At 44.7% G+C, this 19,089-nt stretch overlaps 1 protein-coding gene across 2 annotated transcripts; it reads right to left on the bottom strand.

Moving 5' to 3' along the window:
* Window positions 1-1,248: 1,248 nt before the first annotated feature.
* On the bottom strand, window positions 1,249-16,235 carry acot8 (acyl-CoA thioesterase 8). Of its 2 annotated transcripts, XM_015959974.3 has the most exons (6): window positions 15,930-16,232; window positions 15,530-15,666; window positions 6,716-6,941; window positions 5,046-5,203; window positions 3,544-3,735; window positions 1,249-2,013 (listed from the first exon to the last, which is right to left on the bottom strand). In XM_015959974.3, exons 1-6 carry the CDS (start codon window positions 16,103-16,105, stop codon window positions 1,895-1,897), a joined length of 1,008 nt encoding a protein of 335 aa, XP_015815460.1. In that variant the 5' UTR covers window positions 16,106-16,232; the 3' UTR covers window positions 1,249-1,894. The 2 variants fall into 2 exon arrangements, with proteins under 2 accessions (XP_015815460.1, XP_054604231.1); XM_054748256.2 differs by lacking the exon at window positions 3,544-3,735 and having other exon boundaries at window positions 15,930-16,235.
* Window positions 16,236-19,089: the final 2,854 nt, after the last annotated feature.

The following is a 19,089-nucleotide window of genomic DNA, read 5'->3' as shown; positions in this document are numbered from 1 at the left end:
ATAAAAATAAATGATCAAAAATTATATATATATATATATATATATATATATATATATATATATATATATATATATATATATATAAAAAGCAAAAATTGTGAGCAAAAGAAAGAAAACAGAAAGGGTGCAGGCGGCACCTATGTTTTGCGGATTTTGCCCATATGACCCTCTGCTGGGTGCCAACATGTTCAGATTGTTTTCCATACATTGCACATCTCCCTGTAGCTTGGATGAAAGAGATGAAAGGGCAGATTGACTTAGTCCTCCCCAGAAAAATGGGCCTCCATTTGTGTGGCCCGATGAAAAAAAAAGTCCAGTTAGTTTGTTTGACTTTACTTGAACAGACCGAATAAACTACAGTACATAAGCTACCATGCGGCATTGTTTGAGGGCAGATATATACTATTGCCTTTTATAAACCAAAATTACAACTATAATAACAAGCACAGGATTTAAAACTTTTCTTGCCTGCAGCAAGCGAACTAAAGAGTGAGTGGTTGACAAATAAATTAGACGAAGTAGCCAAACAGCAAAGAGCAACTAGAAATAAATCTGGTGGTAAAAAAACATGGGATAAAATAAGAACAAGAACAGAGGCAGATTAAGCTGATTGGAAGATGGTCGTGGAACATGTGATGACCCGAGAACTGGCTGGAACATCAGTCACAGTAACTGGTTGATTTTCAGGGTTGTTACAACAAGCCATTCCAATGGAATGCTGAGAGGGCAGTAACATGTAAATTAGGTTACTTTTCTCTGCTGGTGGATTTTAGAAAGTAAACATTTGTAAACAGCAAAAATGAGTTTTTCAGTAAACAAAGTTTAAAAAAATATCCAATTCTTTGGTAGAAAAACTGTTTTAGCCATGAAAGTGGAATAAAGGTTAACTTAATTATTACTTAATACTAACAAAAACAAAACAATGGAGGGCTGTGAGGGCAGGTTGTTATAATATAGGGATTTAAGCCAGTGAAACCTAAACATTTTAAAAATATTCTCTACAAATAAAAATGTAGTTATAGAACTTGTTTTTGCCAAATGCAAACATTTGTATAAATAGATTTTCATTCCATTTTACATTTAATAACATCCAATTAGCAGAGTCAACACTGGCCATGTGACAAACCCATCTGTAGCCATGGCCAAATAGCAGGGATGTGCATTTTTGAAATTCTGTCGATACGATACATATCACGATACAGGGGAGATGATACGATATATCACGATATATTGCGATACATTCAGTCAGACGTTACAATTTTTTTTACTGAATTTATTGAAAGAATGTTCAATAAACAGTCCAAACTGATACGTAACATGTTTAACATGAGGTATCTGAACCATGATGGAGGGATTTACATTTCAATGGTGGAAACAAAACCCATTGCACACTGCTGCCAACTAGCGGGTGGCGATTGAATTGCACAAAATGAAAAAAAAATACACAAATGTTTGCATGTAAATTCTTTCAAGATTTAGATACACAGCTTTTGAATATCGATGTAATAATCACAGGAAAAAATATCACAATATATTGCCATATCGATATTTCCGATACACAGCTTTTGAATATCAATATAATATTGCTGGAAAAAATATCACAATATATTGCCATATCGATATTTCCGATACACAGCTTTTGAATATCAATATAATATTGCTGGAAAAAATATCACAATATATTGCCATATCGATATTTTCTTACATCCCTACTGGTTAGTCTTTCCAGCATAATCAGGAACTGAGATCATTAATAATTTCACATGTGAGACTATAAGTCTTTCATTAAGACATACAGATCATGACATTATTAAATAGTCTTGTTAATCTTGTCAAATGTTATTGGCAGAATGAAAGATGGCGGTTATAATAATAATCGGTATAACTGGTGTTGCTAAAGTTTGCTGGTGTGTGTGACGGGTTTGACTCTCAGGACCCCCTCCTGGGAACACGTAGCAGCCAGGACTCCATCTCTCCTCCACAGCCGGCCTTGTGCCAGGCCTCTACTGCTCCCTGTAGACACAGAACAAAGAAAAGGTCTTTCAAGTTCAAATCCATCACCGTGCACTCGACTTCTACTTTTATCACATGTTGTGTGATACTGTGTTAAACAAACACGAGTTTTGTTTCGTTGAGAGAAAAAATGTGTAATAATTAAATGCGTCCACAGCTACGTTCCCACCATAGGAGCTGAGGAAATATTTCTGGGTGGGAAAAGGGACCAGGAGAGAGGATGGCTCGGTCCTCCCTGCCGGTGCGTCTCCACACAAATGCAGCACTTTCAGGACTTTGCACAGAAGTAAGCATATTGTGACTACTTCAGCAGTGAGTGATGTCACAGATCAGCGCCAAAAAGTATCCAAGGACATTAATGACATTAGAGGTTTTATTTGTCAAAGTACGCAGTCATTTAGTCTGTTCAGGGGACTGGCAGAAGTGCTGTGTGATGCAAAACGCAGCATCTCATGATCAGAAAAAGCATCTTTTTTATGGTTCTCCAGCAAAGCGCTGGTAATTACCAAGGATGCACCGATAACACTTTTTATCCGATACGATACTGATACTTGGATCTGAGTACTCGCCGATACTGATTACTGATACTTCTACCATACAAAAATGCCATGAACTGGAATACAGGTTTTACTTTATTCTCTGCTTTCAACAGGAAAAGTCTGTGAGGAAGATAAAAATAAAATATATGAATTAAAATGATCACAAAACTAAAATTTTAGGTGAACAGAAATGACAAGTTACAGTGAAGCTAATTTCAGGCAACTGCACTGGTATTGGCTAACTTTTGCTGATACCGATAAAGATATTGGTATCGGTGCAGCCCTAGTAATCATAGTACTGTGGGGGAGTTCCACCACGTTTTAGACATTGGGGGTTTAGAAACGGCCATTTTAAACAAAGGGGAACGTTGCTCTTATGTTTTCTTTTCACTCTTCTTCACCAGCTACTCTTCCAATTTTCCAAATGCGGGTTTTTGGCGACGTTTTCTGATGCAACTTCCTACTGAGTTACAGCCAATCAGCACGTGTTAAACACAAGTCCCAATCAGCGACTCTACCGAGCCTTTCAGAGAACATAGCCCAGTTCAGGTAAACGACCTGTGTTTGTATAGCGCCTTCTTAGGGTTCTACAACCCCCCAAGGTGCCCATTCACACGCTGGTGGGGATGAGCTACAATGCAGCAACCTGAACCCACCTACTGCCGAACCCTGGCGCCATCGTTTCCTCAGACCACCACCATCAGGTGAGGCAGGTTAAGGATCGAACCTGCAACCCTCAGATTACCGGACAACCCGCTACCTCCTGCAGTGTGTCTGTGCATGCGAACGTGCTTGTTAATGGCTCGTTTCTACGACTGACATTTTTGTGGTCCACAAGGACGATGACCTTGGCAGTTTTGGTCTGCTCTAGTGTTTTTACTCAGGAAACAGAGGAAAACAAATCAAACCCTGGGACTGAGAGCAGTCAGCGGCAAGTCTTAGAGAATATTGAAAGTGTCTGAGAAAAAAAAACAATAAAAAACGTGCTGACCTGCCCATGGACTCTCACATTCATACAGCATCCACTCATCACTTCGGAAAGTGCTGTGGAACCACATGGCGTGGTCCAGAGAGGCGGTGAAGTAGGCCTTGTATTCAGAGTACGGCAGCAGGACGGTGCCAAGCAGAGCAAAGTCTGAGACGTAGGCAGCAACGCAGCAGTGGAGCTTCATGGTACCTTCACCTGCAGGTGTACACACACGTCAACACTAACGGCCCATTTGAAAGCTTATTTCAGCCAAACATGGATGTTTGGTCCAGATGCAGTAGCGCATCGTTGTTGGGATAAAAAACCTCGGAGATTTAAGTTTCTCCGTGTTTCTGGGGATTCGTTTTACAGCTGCAGAGGTGGAACCTGGGGTTGGTGAGGGACTTTCCTGCTTCAAACCATCCATCTACCTCATCCCCAGAACGTCTCCGTCTTTATACCTTCATGCCTTCTAAGCACACACGGAGCCTAACAAGAACTTCTATATTTAAAGGCACACTAAGGCCCTGTCCACACGTAGCCGGGGATCTGCCAAAACGTAGATATTTTTCTACGTTTTGGCCTGTCATCCACACGAAAACTGTTTTTTCACACGAAAACGGATCTTTTTAAAAACTCCGGCCAAAGTGAAGATCTGCGTTTTCTCCGTTTTGGGTGTCTGCGTGTGGACGGACAAAACCGGAGTTTTAAGGTCCGCAACGTCACTTTCCGCGACAAAAAGATGCTGACATCACGTGTGCGACCTGTGTTTACACTAGCCGACAGCATGGATGCCCTCAGAGCTGCGCTCGCTTTATCAATTGTCCAAGCGCTTTTTGCTTGTTTGTTTTTGCAAGCGGAATTACTGCTCCTTGCGGAAAACCACAGACGAAGGACGAGGTTAAGAACGGGGGAAGTACTGCCGCCTACAGGTCTGGCATGTCCTTAACAACGTATTTATCCGGGTACGTGTGGACAGAGTTTTTTTGTAAACGAGGTGGTGTGGATGCAAGTTTCTGGAGGGGCGGATATTCGTTTTTTTAAAAACCCGGCTACGTGTGGACTAGGCCTGAGTAACCTTTCCCACACACTACGAGGAGCTGGTCAGAAGCCTGGAGGCTCCATGGCTGTCACATAGATGTGTTATGTTAGGATTTATGGCAGGAAAGGTTCAGACAACGGCTCAAAAATGCTGTAGGGTTTTTGTGGTTGTTTGCTCCAGGCCTTCTCCTGTATTCTGAGGTGTGTCTTTGGGGGAGGGGCCTGAATAAAGTGGGTTATAGCTAGCTAGAACAACTTTTTCCAGGAACTCTTGAGCCTACATGGTTATTTCTATCCTTCCTCTCATTATAGTAAAAGTTCCAAGCACTTAACACTTTAAAAACCTTTATGTTCAAGAACCCTGGTATTCCTTCTTTCTGCGGTTTCATTTATCGTTGATGCTTCGGTTATGAATGAAGCTACAGGACTGACTAGCCAGGTAAACTTTGCATACGAACACAACACATCATGACGGAGTGTTTTACCGATATATCCTCGTGCCCGCGCCCAGAAGAGCCGCTTTGGTTCTGCTGGAGCGAGTCTGTGAAAGTGCGCTGGGCGGACAGGTTTGATCTCAATGGGGACCTCGTTAGCCAGCAGTTTGTTCAGACCTTCTCTGGCATTCTCCGTCAAGTCCGGTTTACTGCAAACGTAAAGATCCGTGGAGAGGTCCAACGTCAGCAGAAATAAGTCACAGTGATGCACACTTTAATTATCTACTGGGTACAGAAACCCACAGAAGTTTGTGTTCCCTTGTAGAGGTGGCCAATATAAACGATATAAGGTAGAAACAATATAAAACTGGGTAATGATAAAGTTTTTGGCTATATCGCAATACCGCGATATCGCGAAAACTCATGACATCACTAAAGGTGCTTTTATAAGATACACCATGCCGGCATATCGGCGTAATATTACCGCAATGGTATGTCTATAAACGCGCCATGCCGGCATGGCGTTGCGCGAATATTGCGGCATTCGTTCCGCCTCGCTTGGCAGTAATATTGCAGCATCAGCCCCTCGCCTCTGACGGCTAAACGCGTGTCAGCCCCGCTAATCCCATTGGAGCGACTGTGGGAAGCCCCCCCGCAAAAGAGGGTGGTCGCTTTAGTCATGTGTACTGCGCGCCGGGTGCCGGCTGGAGGGACGCGGAGACCATGGAGCTTTTTTACGGGGACGGCGAGAGACAGCCAGCTGTTCTACAGAGTGGTGAAAACACCGGCTGAGCGGGGCGTCAAGTGGGACAAAAAGCAGGTCACATCAAAGCTAACGGTCCTGGAAAAGAAATTTCATCTGTCTGACGTGTCTTCCGTCTGACGCTGAATGCGCGACCCTGTACGTCACATGCGGGGGGGCGCCCAGCGACCTCCCTATATCCCATCTTGGTTGGAGAGGTTTCAGCTGCTTTGCTGCTATAAATGCCAAAACCCTCCCCAGGGTGCCGCGGCAAATCCCGTTTTAGAAACGCTCTGGTCCTGTAACAACAGCTCAAGATGTGCACCCTGCTGCCACTGGGTCAACAGAATGGAGTGACTGCAAGCATGGAGTGGGCAGAGGAGGAGGCCTAAATGCCTCAAGTGGCATATACAGTATTTGCCACATGAGGATATTTTAAAGCATGTCATTTTGACATCTATAAACAGAGGAAAAAATATATCTCAATATATAGCGTTACCGCACATGCTTCAGATTATATCGCAATATAGATTTGAGGCCCAGCCCTATTCCCTTGGCTGATAAACATCAGTTCATATATTTCAGATCAGCAACACTGTTGTGTTCTGAACACTAGGGGTCAGCATAGGCTCATACGGAGAGAGATGAGGAGATGTGCTGCTCTCCTAAAGTAACAGCGCCCTGCTCTTTCCCACCACAAACCCAAACTCTCTCCGTCCTTTTGTCCTGTTGTTGATGTAAATGTGCTGCTTCACCAACATTTAGCAGAAGACAAACAGTTCATCTCTGCTCGTTCTACAGGAAAAGCAGCCCGAGGAAAGGATGTTGGATGAAACTTTCCAGCAACATGAAACCGTTTCAGGAGATCTTCTATAGTTACCAAAGGCATGAAATGATTTATTTGCTCAGTTCTCTACAGATTCCACTGTAGAGAAAACTTGTGGTATTTGTGTAAGGGTCAACACGCTGGCTTCACTACCTGAGATAACGCTGGATGAGCTCCTCGGCGGTTAGCAGGTCTTCAGGCTGAGGGACCACTGGCATGGTGAACTGGTGCTGCAGGGGGCTCGTCTGCAGCACCTGGAAGGACGCCTGGCAGATTAATATGGGCTGTCCGTGCTGGATGGCTTTCACAGAGCGAACAGTGAAACTGCGGCCATCTCTTGTGCGGTCCACCTGGTACAGCACCGGAACCTTCGGGTCCCCTGAAAACCAAATAATAATAATAAATGATTTAGATATGCGGGGAGTGCAAAGGTATGAGTGAGCAACCTGGGCTAAGCTCACGGGAGGGAAACACGGTTAGACCCAAGGAGATACAGTGTTGGGACACTCCCACAGGCTAGAATGGAATGTGGCCATGGAGCTCCTGATGGTTCCAAACACTGGTAGCTCCACCACTGAACACTGCTCATTCTCTGTGCTTCAGAGTGTTTTCCTCTGGTAAGGTGACGAAGTTGATGTTGTTTTGGCACCGTGAAGAGTTAGCTGACTGGTGGTAGAGGACAAAGGTTTTCACTTTAACCATCCCACCTAGAGAAAAGCTGCTTCTATCCTGAGAAGCCATGGCTAGTCTAGTTAGAGACGTAGATCATTTGACAGGGCTAGGGTGAACATGAACATTTCATACTTTTAAGTTAAACCACATGATGCGGACTTGTATAACCTGCTGAAGCAAGTTACACAGTCAGGATCACCATGGTAACACGATGTGTCCTCCACAACAACCAGAGCTGAATCAGAACATCTGAACAACAGAACCTTTAGAGCTGGTATTTACTGCAGGACTGTTCATCTGTTTCATATCAGTAATCCATCGTTTGAGGTCAAGACAGAACAAGAACATAAGAATTATTATTGATTAAATATCAGCATGAATAAATAACTGTAGAGCAGTTACAGGTCACACCGCTGCCGTTGCTTTCATGTTCATCTTTGTCAGGGTTTCCCCCAGCGCTTTATAAGCCTGGCAGCCTGCCAGGCTTTGCTTGGCCATCTGCCAGGCTAAGCGTCATGCCCCGCCCCCCTCCACGAACAACGCAACGAAACTAGAGCCCTCTGTCAGCTGATACTGGTGAGAAACAGCAGCGGAACGTGTGCAACCACCCACCCCCGCTGAACCACTGACATCTTTAAGTCTATTAAGACAAAAAGCATAGCATCTATGCTAGCATGCAGAATACAGAAGCCCTGATATAAACCACATCCTTATATTGATCAGTGTCTTTCATCAGGGTTCCCCCAGCGCCTCATAAGCCGGGCTGATACGATGAACAACAATGACATTTCCTGCCTAAAGCCCATTCGGGTTAAGTTAAATGCTATATCATGTAAATGTTCACATCTTAGCGATCCCTGAGCACCGTAATGAAGCCGTTTAGGACGCCATCAGTTATTGCCAGCTCTCTCCCGTGGTCGTGTCCCTGCTCTGCCACGCTCACAGCTGCTTGAAGGCAGGAAAACCTTTGTCTGTGCCTCGATGTCATCCACAGGCACCTTGACTTCATTCTCGGTGCAACGTTTTCTAAATGCCCCAGTTGCCATGGTTACACCCACTCAGCTGGCTTATTTATATGCAGAGTGTTTGTAAAGTGCATTGGCCATGTGAGTGTGTAGGAGGCGGGATATGATCCAAAAACACCCGAGCACATTTCTAGGAAGAGTGGGAAACTGCATGCAGCTGTTTGTGTGTTTATAGGTCAGGAAATGTGTTTTTAGTAGAGTTTCAATAACACATAGCAACAAAGAAACCATTTGCACTCCGAACCATTCTTCCGGGAGTAAGGAAGGAGAATGATAATCTGCACAATTGCATGAGGACATTAACCTTTCTCTGAAAGCTACAGCTGCAGAGCTGGAGACCACTGATTCACGCCTGCTGCTGCTGCGGAGTCACGCTTCTACTGCAGCCGTCAGGCACTTTGGCCCTTCCTGCATTTGGCAAATAAAGTCAGCGGGAGTTTGAACTACCATCCCGTTAACACACGCAGCTCAGTGGCTCATCTGAACTTCTTTCAGTGACACGGGGATGATATCATGAGACACCTGCTCCCAGTTACTCGGTGCACCGGTGTGCGTCGTTATCATCATCTAGATGTAGAAAAAACAACGGAGAAGTGGAGAAGGGGGAAAAGACGCTGTTCAAGAAAATGCTGCTAATGCACAAATGTTACAGAGGGTCTGTGAGAATGGGGAGAGCAGGAGGTCTGAGCTATGTGCTATAACAGAATTTATTTTATACAGTACAGGCTAAAAGCTTGGACACACCTTCTCCTTCAATGTGTTGTCTTTATTTAAATGATATCTATCTATGACTAGATCAGGGTACATCTGTGGTGCTTCTGTTGTTAGACCTGACAGCAGCCTTTGACACAGTTGACCACGCGATGCTACTGGATCGCTTGGAACGATGGGCTGGGATCAAAGGGTCAGCTCTGGACTGGTTTAGATCGTATCTCCACAACAGGACATTCTGTGTTAAACTGGGTGATGTTTTTTTTCTTGGGAGGGGCTCCGCTGGGGGGTCCCGCAGGGATCGATCCTTGGTCCTCTTTTTTTTGCCATTTATCTGCTTCCTCTGGGGTCAATCTTTCGTAAACATGGCCTATCATTCCATCTCTATGCTGATGGTTGCCGGATTTACTCTCCATTGTGTCAGGACAAAGGTCACTCTATCCAGTCCTTTGTGTCCTGTATTAATGAGGTGAAGTCTTGGCTAATGGCCAACGTTCTGCATCTGAATGAGGGAAAGACAGAGCTCATTGTTTTTCACCCCAACAGCAGGAATGTGGATCGTTATGTTGATCTTGGCCCGCTTTCTCCCTACTCAAAACCAGTTGTTACCAGTCTGGGGGTGAAAATTGATGCTGGACTTAAATTTGATGCTCACATCAACTCTGTGATCCAGTCCAGTTTCTTTCACCTGAGACGCCTTGCAAAAATCAAGCCTATGCTGCAGAGAGCCCACCTGGAGCGGGTATTGCATGCCTTTGTTATTTCTAGGCTTGATTACTGCAGCTCTCTCTATGCAGGGTTGTGTCAGTCATCACTGCATCGCCTATAGAGCTCCGGACCCCGCGTGACTCTCAGTTAGTGGATGCCATTTTGGCATGCAAAAAAGGTAAACAAACACGGATGTAACCATGAACATGAACGGGATCCGCTTGGATTTTACTTCGTCGGAGTTTACTTCACACTTTAAAACAGAAGAAATCATTTTATATAGTCAGAAATTAAATAGACTAAACATCTCCGACCCTTACCGTGCCCCTGGGATACTTTTTAAAAACGCCAGAAGCTGTCGGAGAGCGGACTTCTTACCGGCACAACACCGGACCTGACCGGGGAACCCCTTGGGATTTACCCGGAGGAGCTGGCTCCGGCGGCTGGGGAGAGGGAAGTCACGCTACTGCCCCCGCAACCCGACTCCGGATACGCGGATGAAAATGGATGGATGGACGGACAAATAACAGATTTACACGTAAGTAGTCTCGGTGAGACAGATAATAGCAATCCAAAGTGCTTTTTATGTGTGATCTGACAATTGATCAACCATTGCTTAAAAATTAAATACAGCTTAGCCGGTTAATTGCTGTGATCATAAAACACGTAAACGGCAGCACGCAGAACTCACGAGGAAACGTTTTACGTGATGTTTACTTGCTGCTATGAGTAATAAGATAGAAAAAGCCACGCCAAAATAAGTTTAGGAAGCCCACTAAGAATCATAATAAAAGCATTTAAAATAAACACCATACACAGTTGAGGAAACGTTGGTTTAAGTACCTGATATGAAGCGGTCGCTGCATAAGCGAAAACCTTCTCTCGGGATCCCACAGCTTCATTTTCGCCCGGTCACTAGCGCGTTTTATTACAATGATCCAACGTTTGCGGCGCTCCGGATTTTGGGGAATCCTGTAGACGGCTCATTCCTTATGTCGTCCGCGTCTGTTCTGCATCCTGGGGCACAACAGGAATCTACCATATTTCCTGTCTGATTGAGTTTTCTGACAATAACAAATAGTCCAGCTGCCGGCTTCTGCATGCCAATATGGCGCCGTTTCGATTTGAACTGTTGCATGCCGGGAGAAGTGACGTCAACTCCCGGAGCTCTATAGGTTGTGCAGAACAGCACAGCCAGGTTCCTGACTGGGACCAGGAAACAGGACCACATCAGTCCGGTTCTGGCCTCCCTGCACTGGCTTCCGGTTTGCTATTGTTCACACTGTAGACTCCTCGTCTTTGTTTATCATTTCTTCCAGGGTGGTGGCCCTCCCTATCTGGCCACCCTCCTGAACAGACATTCCCCATCACGCGCTCTGCGCTCTTCTGACCAAGGCCTGCTCGCTGTCCCTCGTTCTAGGTTTCGTACTCGCGGGGACCGGGCTTTCTCAGTACTAGCACCGTCACTCTGGAACCAGTTGCCACCCTCAGTTAGGCTTCCCCCATCTCTGCCAGTCTTTAAGAGTCACCTAAAAACACACCTCCTCCGCTTGGCGTTCCCTGAACATGTTTGATTCGGCCCTCGTTTATGTTGGATTTCTTTCACAGTTTTCATTGGTTCACTCTACCCCTTGTTTTACCCATTTGTCCTGTACCAGAATGTTTCACCTTTTTTTGTAATTTGTAATCTGTAATTTGAATTGCTTTTATTTTCTGATTTATTCACTATATTTAACTTTCTGTACCATGTTCAGCGCCTTGGGCTTCCTGACAGGGTTGCGGAAGGCGCTTTATAAATAAAGCATTGATTGATTGATTGATTTTCTATTTATATTGGTAGATTCTCACTGAAGGCATCAGAACTATGAATGAACACATGAGGAGTTATGTACTTAACCAAAACAGGTGAAATAACTGAAAACATGTTTTATTTTCTATTTTCTTCAAAAAGGCCACCCTTTGCTTTGGTTACTGCTTCACACTCTTGATGAGCTTCGAGAGTCCTTCAAGACTGTTGGAAAACCATTTCAGTTGAGGATTAGGAGTTCCAATTCCAGAAGTTTTCACATCCCTTCTCTATGTCTGGTTCGATGATGTCAATTTGGCGAGACGAGTATTTGTAGTCTGCTACGTCTTTTCACACGAAACCTAAAATTTCTTTTGTCCCGTTGGAAAATGAGCGCTTTCTTGGCATCAGAATGCGTCCTTAAAATGTTTGGGCGTCACATGTGAATTCAATGGCACGTACAAGGACAAGATCAGAAAATAACATTTATCCTGTCATAGACTCCCGTTCATTTTTGGGGGGCAGTCGGGGACCCGTGGTCTGGAAGTAGATGAGTGACTTTTATATAACCTGTAGCCTAGACACTTTCCACTCTCTCCTGAACACTAAGTCAACAACAGCTTCCCCCTTGAGCCAGTTGGCTCATTTCAGGCGATATAGTTGAAAAAGTAATGAGTCATTTGTAGTTACTCAAGTGTGCGATCTAATATTCCTACTGGGACTAGGGTTGCAGGGATTAACCGGTTTGACCATTAACCCCAGTTAACCCCCGTAAAGACCTCTCCAACACTGCCAATAAAAAAAAGAAAACGACAACAGCGAGACCGGCGCGGACAACAACAAAGGTAAACTGAACGCACACACAGCAGAAGCAGAGCTAGTGACAGCAAGCATCGGGACTGCCCCGTTAGAAAGTGCTAGAAATCTCCTGTGTGGGAATATTTTAGATTCCAAAAGCTGCTAAAGAAAAAAACTTGTGACACCCTGAACGAGATCAGTGACCTGTGTCCGCCCTGGGACTGGGAGATCAAGGTTCAAATCCCTGTCGGGTCAAACCAAAGACTTTAAAAATGGGACCTAATTCCTTCCTGCTTGACACTCAGCTTTACGGGGTTGGGGGGGGGGGGCTAACTGTGGGGATGGGTCAAATGTGGAGGACAATTTTCACCACACACCAAGTGAGTGTGACAACTATGGAATTTTAACTTTAATAATAAATACACCATCCATCCATTTTCATCCGCTTATCTGGAGTCGGGTCGCGGGGACAGCAGCCTAAGGCGAGAGGCCCAGACTTCCCTCTCCCCAGCCACTTGGGCCAGCTCCTCCGGGGGAATCCCAAGGCGTTCCCTGGCCAGGTGAGAGACATAGTCCCTCCACCGTGTCCTGGGTCTACCTTTAGGTCTCCTCCCGGTTGGACGTGCCCAGAAAACCTCAGCAGGGAGGCGTCCAGGAGGCATCCTGACCAGATGCCTGAGCCACCTCAACTGGCTTCTCTCGATGAGGAGGAGCAGCGGGTCTACTCCGAGCCCCTCCCGAATGACCGAGATTCTCACCCTATCTCTAAGGGAGAGCCCAGACACTCTTCAGAGAAAACTCATTTTGGCCGCTTGTATCCGCGATCTCGTTCTTTCGGTGTCTACCCAAAGCTCATGACCATAGGTGAGGGTAGGAATGTAGATCGAGAGCTTCGCCTTCTGACTCAGCTCTCTCTTCACCACGACAGACCGGTACAACGCCCACATCACTGCAGATGCAGCACCAATCCGCCTATCGATCTCACGCTCCAGTTTTCCCTCACTCGTGAACAACCCCAAGATACTTAAACTCCTTCACTTGGGGCAGGACCTCATCCCTGACCCGGAGAAGGCATTCTACCCTTTTCCGAATCAAGACCATGGTCTCAGATTTAGAGGAGCTGATTCTCATCCCAGCTGCTTCACACTCGGCTGCGAACCGCTCCAGTGAAAGCTGAAGATCGTGTTCTGATGAAGCCAACAGGACCACATCATCTGCAAAAAGCAGAGACCTGATCCTCAGGCCACCAAAACGGATGCCCTCCACACCTTGGCTGCACCTAGAAATCCTGTCCATAAAGGTTATGAACAGACTCGGTGACAAAGGGCAGCCTTGGCGGAGTCCAACTCTCACTGGGAACGAGCCCGACTTACTGCCGGCAATGCAGACCAAGCTCTGACACCGGTCATACAGGGACCTAACAGACCGTATCAGAGGGCCTGGTACCCCGTACTCCCAGAGTACCCCCCACAGGGCCGCGGAGGGACGCGGTCAAACGCCTTCTCCAAATCTAAAAAACACATGTAGACTGGTTGGGCAAATTCCCACGCACCCTCCAGGACCCCCCTAAGGGTATAGAGCTGCTCCAGTGTTCCACGGCCAGGACGTAAACCACATTGCTCCTCCTGAATCTGAGGACCCTCCTCTCCACAACCCCTGAATAGATCTTACCAGGAAGGCTCAGGAGTGTGATCCCCCTGTAGTTGGAACACACCCTACGGCCCCCTTTTTTAAATAAGGGAACCACCACCCCGGTCTGCCAATCCAGCAGGACTGCCCCCGATGTCCACGCGATATTGCAGAGCCGCATCAGCCAGTGTAATAAATATACTTATTGTTATAATCTCTGAGATCATCACGCAGACAATAAGCTCCAAATGAGTCAGATTACGGTAGTGGCTGAAGTGATTTCACACTAATAATTAGAACCTTCCAGCGAATGAGGGTTCATTTAGTAGTGTTGGATTACAATCCTCTGTCTATAAACAAAGCAAGCCAGTATGGCAAGTCGTGTTAGTATTTAATCAAAAACATCTCTTTGTAATTCCTGTTCAAGCTTTCCTCATTTAGCACGTTTCACACACACAGAGGCAATTCAATATGCTTTCCATTAGCAAGAATATCAAGAATATTAAAGTCAACGTGACAGAAAAAACTAAAAAGAAACTAAGTTAAAGTTAAAGTGTGAGCAAATACAGAGCAGAAGGTGCAGCATAAGAACATTTATGCAAAGGCTGACGAAAACATGAAGGTTTTTCATTCTGATTTAAAAGTTTCTAGAGTTGGGGCACATTTGAGGTCATGAGGAAGCTGATTCCATCTGTGAGCAGCATAGTAGCTAAAGCATCTTCACCCTGTTTGGTTCTGACCCGGTTCTACCAGCTGACTGTTTCCTAAGGATCCCAGAGCCCTGCTGGGTGTCCATAGGGAGCCTAAGTCACTTCTGCATCATGGGAAGAACAAAAAGAATCAATACAAGTCAACGGGGCTAAAAACTTTATTTTCTAGTTCCGCTTGTTTTGTGCCATGGGTTTCACATATGATGTCCGTGAATTTTAAAGACACATAATGATACCATTATTTTCGAACAGGGGGAATGCTATTTTAGGTTTTGTGTGAAATTAAGTCCAGGACTACAAATGTGCTTCATGAAGATGACATCACTGAACCAGACACGGAGAGAACTGAGGGAAATGGGCTGTAAGTTCAGCAAACTTCCCACAGGAGGAAAGAACCTCCATAAATCTGGTCATGTGGTAAGTAGCAGCTACGCTAGGGGAGAGGAGATTATGAGGTGACGTCACATATGCGACGTACCGATTTCTGGTGTGCAGTCATGCTAATTACAAACTTTTACAAGCTGGTAAATCTTAAAGTACGTGACTGGTGCGGTCAAAACACTCATCATCATCACTTTTCATTTAAACAGCAGTACAACATGTGTGATCCAGGGCGTAAGGCAAAGCGGGTTAGAATATAGCGTTTTTAGCCCCGTTGACTTACATTCATTTTGTGTTCTTCCGAGGACCCATGAGCTGACAAAATGAGGAGGAGACTTAGGCTCCCTATATAGGAAGGAGATCCGACATGTATTCTGGCCAGGGGTGCCTCCAGAAAATTTAGATAGGGGTGGCATACCAAAGTCGTCCTCGTGGTAACTCTGGGAGAGTTTAGCCAGCAATTTCCTGGCCACCCCTTGGGGGCGCCATTGATTCTGGCCCCATGCCAGAAACACATTTCGATAGAACACCTGTTAGCTTACCTTACCTGCTCGGACAAAGTAGCAGTGGAGGGAATGGGCGTACAGGTTGTCGCTGACAGATTTGGCTGCAGCCACAAGAGCCTGACCCATTATCTGACCTCCAAACAACCGCTGCGTGTGCGGAACCCAGTGGTGTGTCCCCCTGAGAAAAGACAACAAGAGACGGTGTTGAAATTATCCTATCAGCAGCTATGACGTGCTGCTGATGGCTCCGTAGTAATTAGCTAAAGCTAGATGGATGAGTTAAATGAGTACTACCGATATGTTACCACTCATTCGTTCAGAATAAACATGAACTACCGAGTATTAATAGTGCATTAATTAGCAATGGCGTTAAACTACAACTTGTTTCACTAATAAAAGCTGCTTCCTGTTCAGTTACACGTGCAGTTTGAACTCAAACACCTGTACAGGTCAACGTCCAGCTCCTCGAGATTTAAAACACTGGTGACCAGAACACTCCGGAGGTCCTGCGGATAAGGAGCATCAGAACTCTGAGAGCTGGAGTCTTCTCCTGGTCCTGGTGGGTCAGATGAACGGCTTACGCTGTGGACCTCCTCCTCAGTTTTCCTTCCAGCCATGTTTTGTTAGGCTCTTCTTCTTTGAGTGTTTAGCGGCGGATGCAAGCTACCTAGCGCATTACCGCCACTCACCCGATGTAAACAGGTCACTTCTTCTTCTTCTTCTTTTTCTTCTTCTTCTTCGTGTTTATTGGCGGGTGGCATCTAACTTTTACGTGCATTTCCGCCACCTACTGTGCAGGAGTGTGAGTCCAACGTATCAAAAAAAGAAAAATAGGCTCTTCTTCTAACACGACCCTGTCATTTATAGATGCACTGAAGCGTGATATCGCCCCCTAGCGTTGGGATGTAGGTACTTCAGTCCAAGTAAAGGTCTTGGCCGCGGCTTGTAACACTGGGTGTAAAAAAAAAAAGGTGAGAGCAGGATTCTAAAATTTGTATTCATAAATTCAGGGCCGTTGCTAGCTATTTTGGTGCCCTAAGCACAAAGTCTTCGTGGTGCCCCCCCCCCCCCGACACACACACACACACACACACACAGAAAAAACAACACAATCACTGGCATGTGACATGACTAAATTCAAAACTATTTAACTTTATTAAGAACTAGAGAGGCACAATGTACACATTTTATACACAACTAGAAAATTCTGAATATGAAGGGAGGAGGTTAGCATAATGGACATTTTTCTTCAAATTATACCATCAGCAGCTGATGTTCCTCTTGGCCCGCAAATGTTTATGAAATATATATCAACATAGAGCAAATACCTAATTTGAAAATAGGTTTGTCTAATTTTTCATATTAAATCTCAGTTACATAGCCTATAGGCCACATAGGCTATTCAATAATGATATAAATCATGTCCATAGTTGACTCATGATTAATCACAAACAGCCGCTTATTTAAAAAAAAAATTTGTGATATTTATCAAGTATTTGGGTGGACAAATATGATTCATTTGTTTGTTTCTGTTTCAAAACAGCACAGATGGGCCTATCTGACCTCACAGAGGAAACTTTATTTGACTTGAGAAAGATGTTTTAAGATGAACTTATTAAAACAAAAAAATCTTCAAACTCTTCAAGGTTTATTTTTAGATGAACAACCTTTAACACTGCTCTGACTTATTTTTTGATCCAAGTCACATGAACAGGCTGAACAAAAGGATTTTTCCCTTTGTTGCATTTAACTATTTCTTCTTTAAAGAAGTGCTGATTCAGAAGAGAATGACTGCATTTGGGAAGATGATGACTTGCTACGTTTTTTCTCCAGCAGTAAAAAAGCTTTAAAGCTTCTCTGAGTTTCTCTCCCTCTCAGCCTCTCTCACTCAGCTACTAATGAACGCCCGGTAGGCAGGGCCAGATTAACACTTTGTTGTACCCTGGGCAACAATATTCAAGGGCCCCATCATCACGACCCAAGGATCACCATAATATGGTAACATACAGAATATTTTACTGTAATATGCAGTAAATATACTCAATACTTGAATGCCTGACAACACGTAACCGCTCAGGGTAACCTTTGACCCACCTCGTGTGGACTGACCAATGAGGAGAGGGTCTTAACTTGAGGCCATCTCTTCATTGGTCAGTCTGCATGAGACTGACTCTCAACTGACGTTCAAAGTCATAGGCAGCGAAGCGTCTCTGTGCAGCGCAAAAGCCCGGGTGGACAGTTTGTTTAATATAGGGTGATCATATTTCCATTTCCAAACAAGAGGACAGGGGATCTGTGCCTATGACGTCACACTATGGCAACGCCACACAAACCACGTTGGGACCCATTTTTTATAAGAACTAAATTAATATCAGATTCTGCCAATAAAAGGGCTCTAAAACAATTCATATGTAAATATTTAGCATATTTATATCAAAATCTCATTTTTCTGCTTTTGTGCTACAACAAGGTTTTATTAATAATAAATTATTATACCTTTTGTTTTACTACAGCATCGGTACACTTCCTGTGCACGGATTATTAAGGATGCTTGTTTCAGCTGTGAGATTAGACGATAGGATCAGTGAAAAAAATAAGTTGTCCCACACGGAAACTTTCAGAGAATCCACAAATAGTGGCTTTCAAATGGTTTTGTTACTTTTTGCAAGTTTAGAAAAGCAGCAGATGAGACAGCATGTCTGATAATTTAGTTCTTCATCTGATAATATTAGAACATGTCAGTAATGTCTGAGGGGCTTTTACAAACACTGTATAACTAACACTCCTGGACAGGGTATGAATTACACAGAGGCTTGGGGAGCCCAGTTATGGGGTGGTGGTGGTGGTGGTGGTGTGTGTGTGTGTGTGTGTCTGTGTGTGTGTGTGGGTGGGGGGGGGGGTCATTTTGCCTTGGCCCCCAAAATGTCTTGAAACGGCCCTGGGTGTGTGACTGAGTTATGAAGGTGATCTGAATTGTATCAGATGTATAAATATTACATGTGTATAGCTTATTGTTTTATGAAGGTAAAAACACGTAGTGGAGATAAATCTACCTACATTTTACTTTTCAACACTTTGTTTTGTTTATATTGAACTATTTTCCTGTCCTGTCTGTCTCTCATCTTCCTGCATCTCCTCTAAACTCTCCAGAAAAACTGCTGCCTGGATTCTTACTTTTTCTCTTCATCAGTTACTTCTGAGCAGATCAAAGATCCTGACCGTAAAGCGGAGAGTGCGTTTCGTTGCTGCGTCAGTGAGGTGAAATCACCGCAGCACAGGTGATGAGCTCCGCAGTAGCAGAGCGCTTCAGGCACAAACTAGACAGAAAGTAGAGAACATGTGCGGACATGAACGATCGTGGGTTAATTATAGTTTTTTGGTTGCGCCTCTTTGAGAATGGACCGTGTGCTGGACGCAGCAGCCTGGAGCGCTGCGCAACAACGATCGGTGCTGTGCTGCTGTCTGAGCTCTCTGCTCAAAAGAGTCCATAAATGATGTAATATAGGTGGAAAACTTTTTTCCGGCTCCCCTGGATGTATAGGATATACAGCTCCCCCATAATTCGATCCCTGCTCCTGGATGAAAATCCGGATATTTTCAC

Source organism: Nothobranchius furzeri, chromosome 3 (assembly GCF_043380555.1).
Source record: "Nothobranchius furzeri strain GRZ-AD chromosome 3, NfurGRZ-RIMD1, whole genome shotgun sequence".
Taxonomy (NCBI): Eukaryota; Metazoa; Chordata; class Actinopteri; order Cyprinodontiformes; family Nothobranchiidae; genus Nothobranchius; species Nothobranchius furzeri.
The sequence above is the reverse complement of the archived record's forward strand: the minus strand, read 5'-3'. Positions and strand labels throughout refer to the sequence as shown.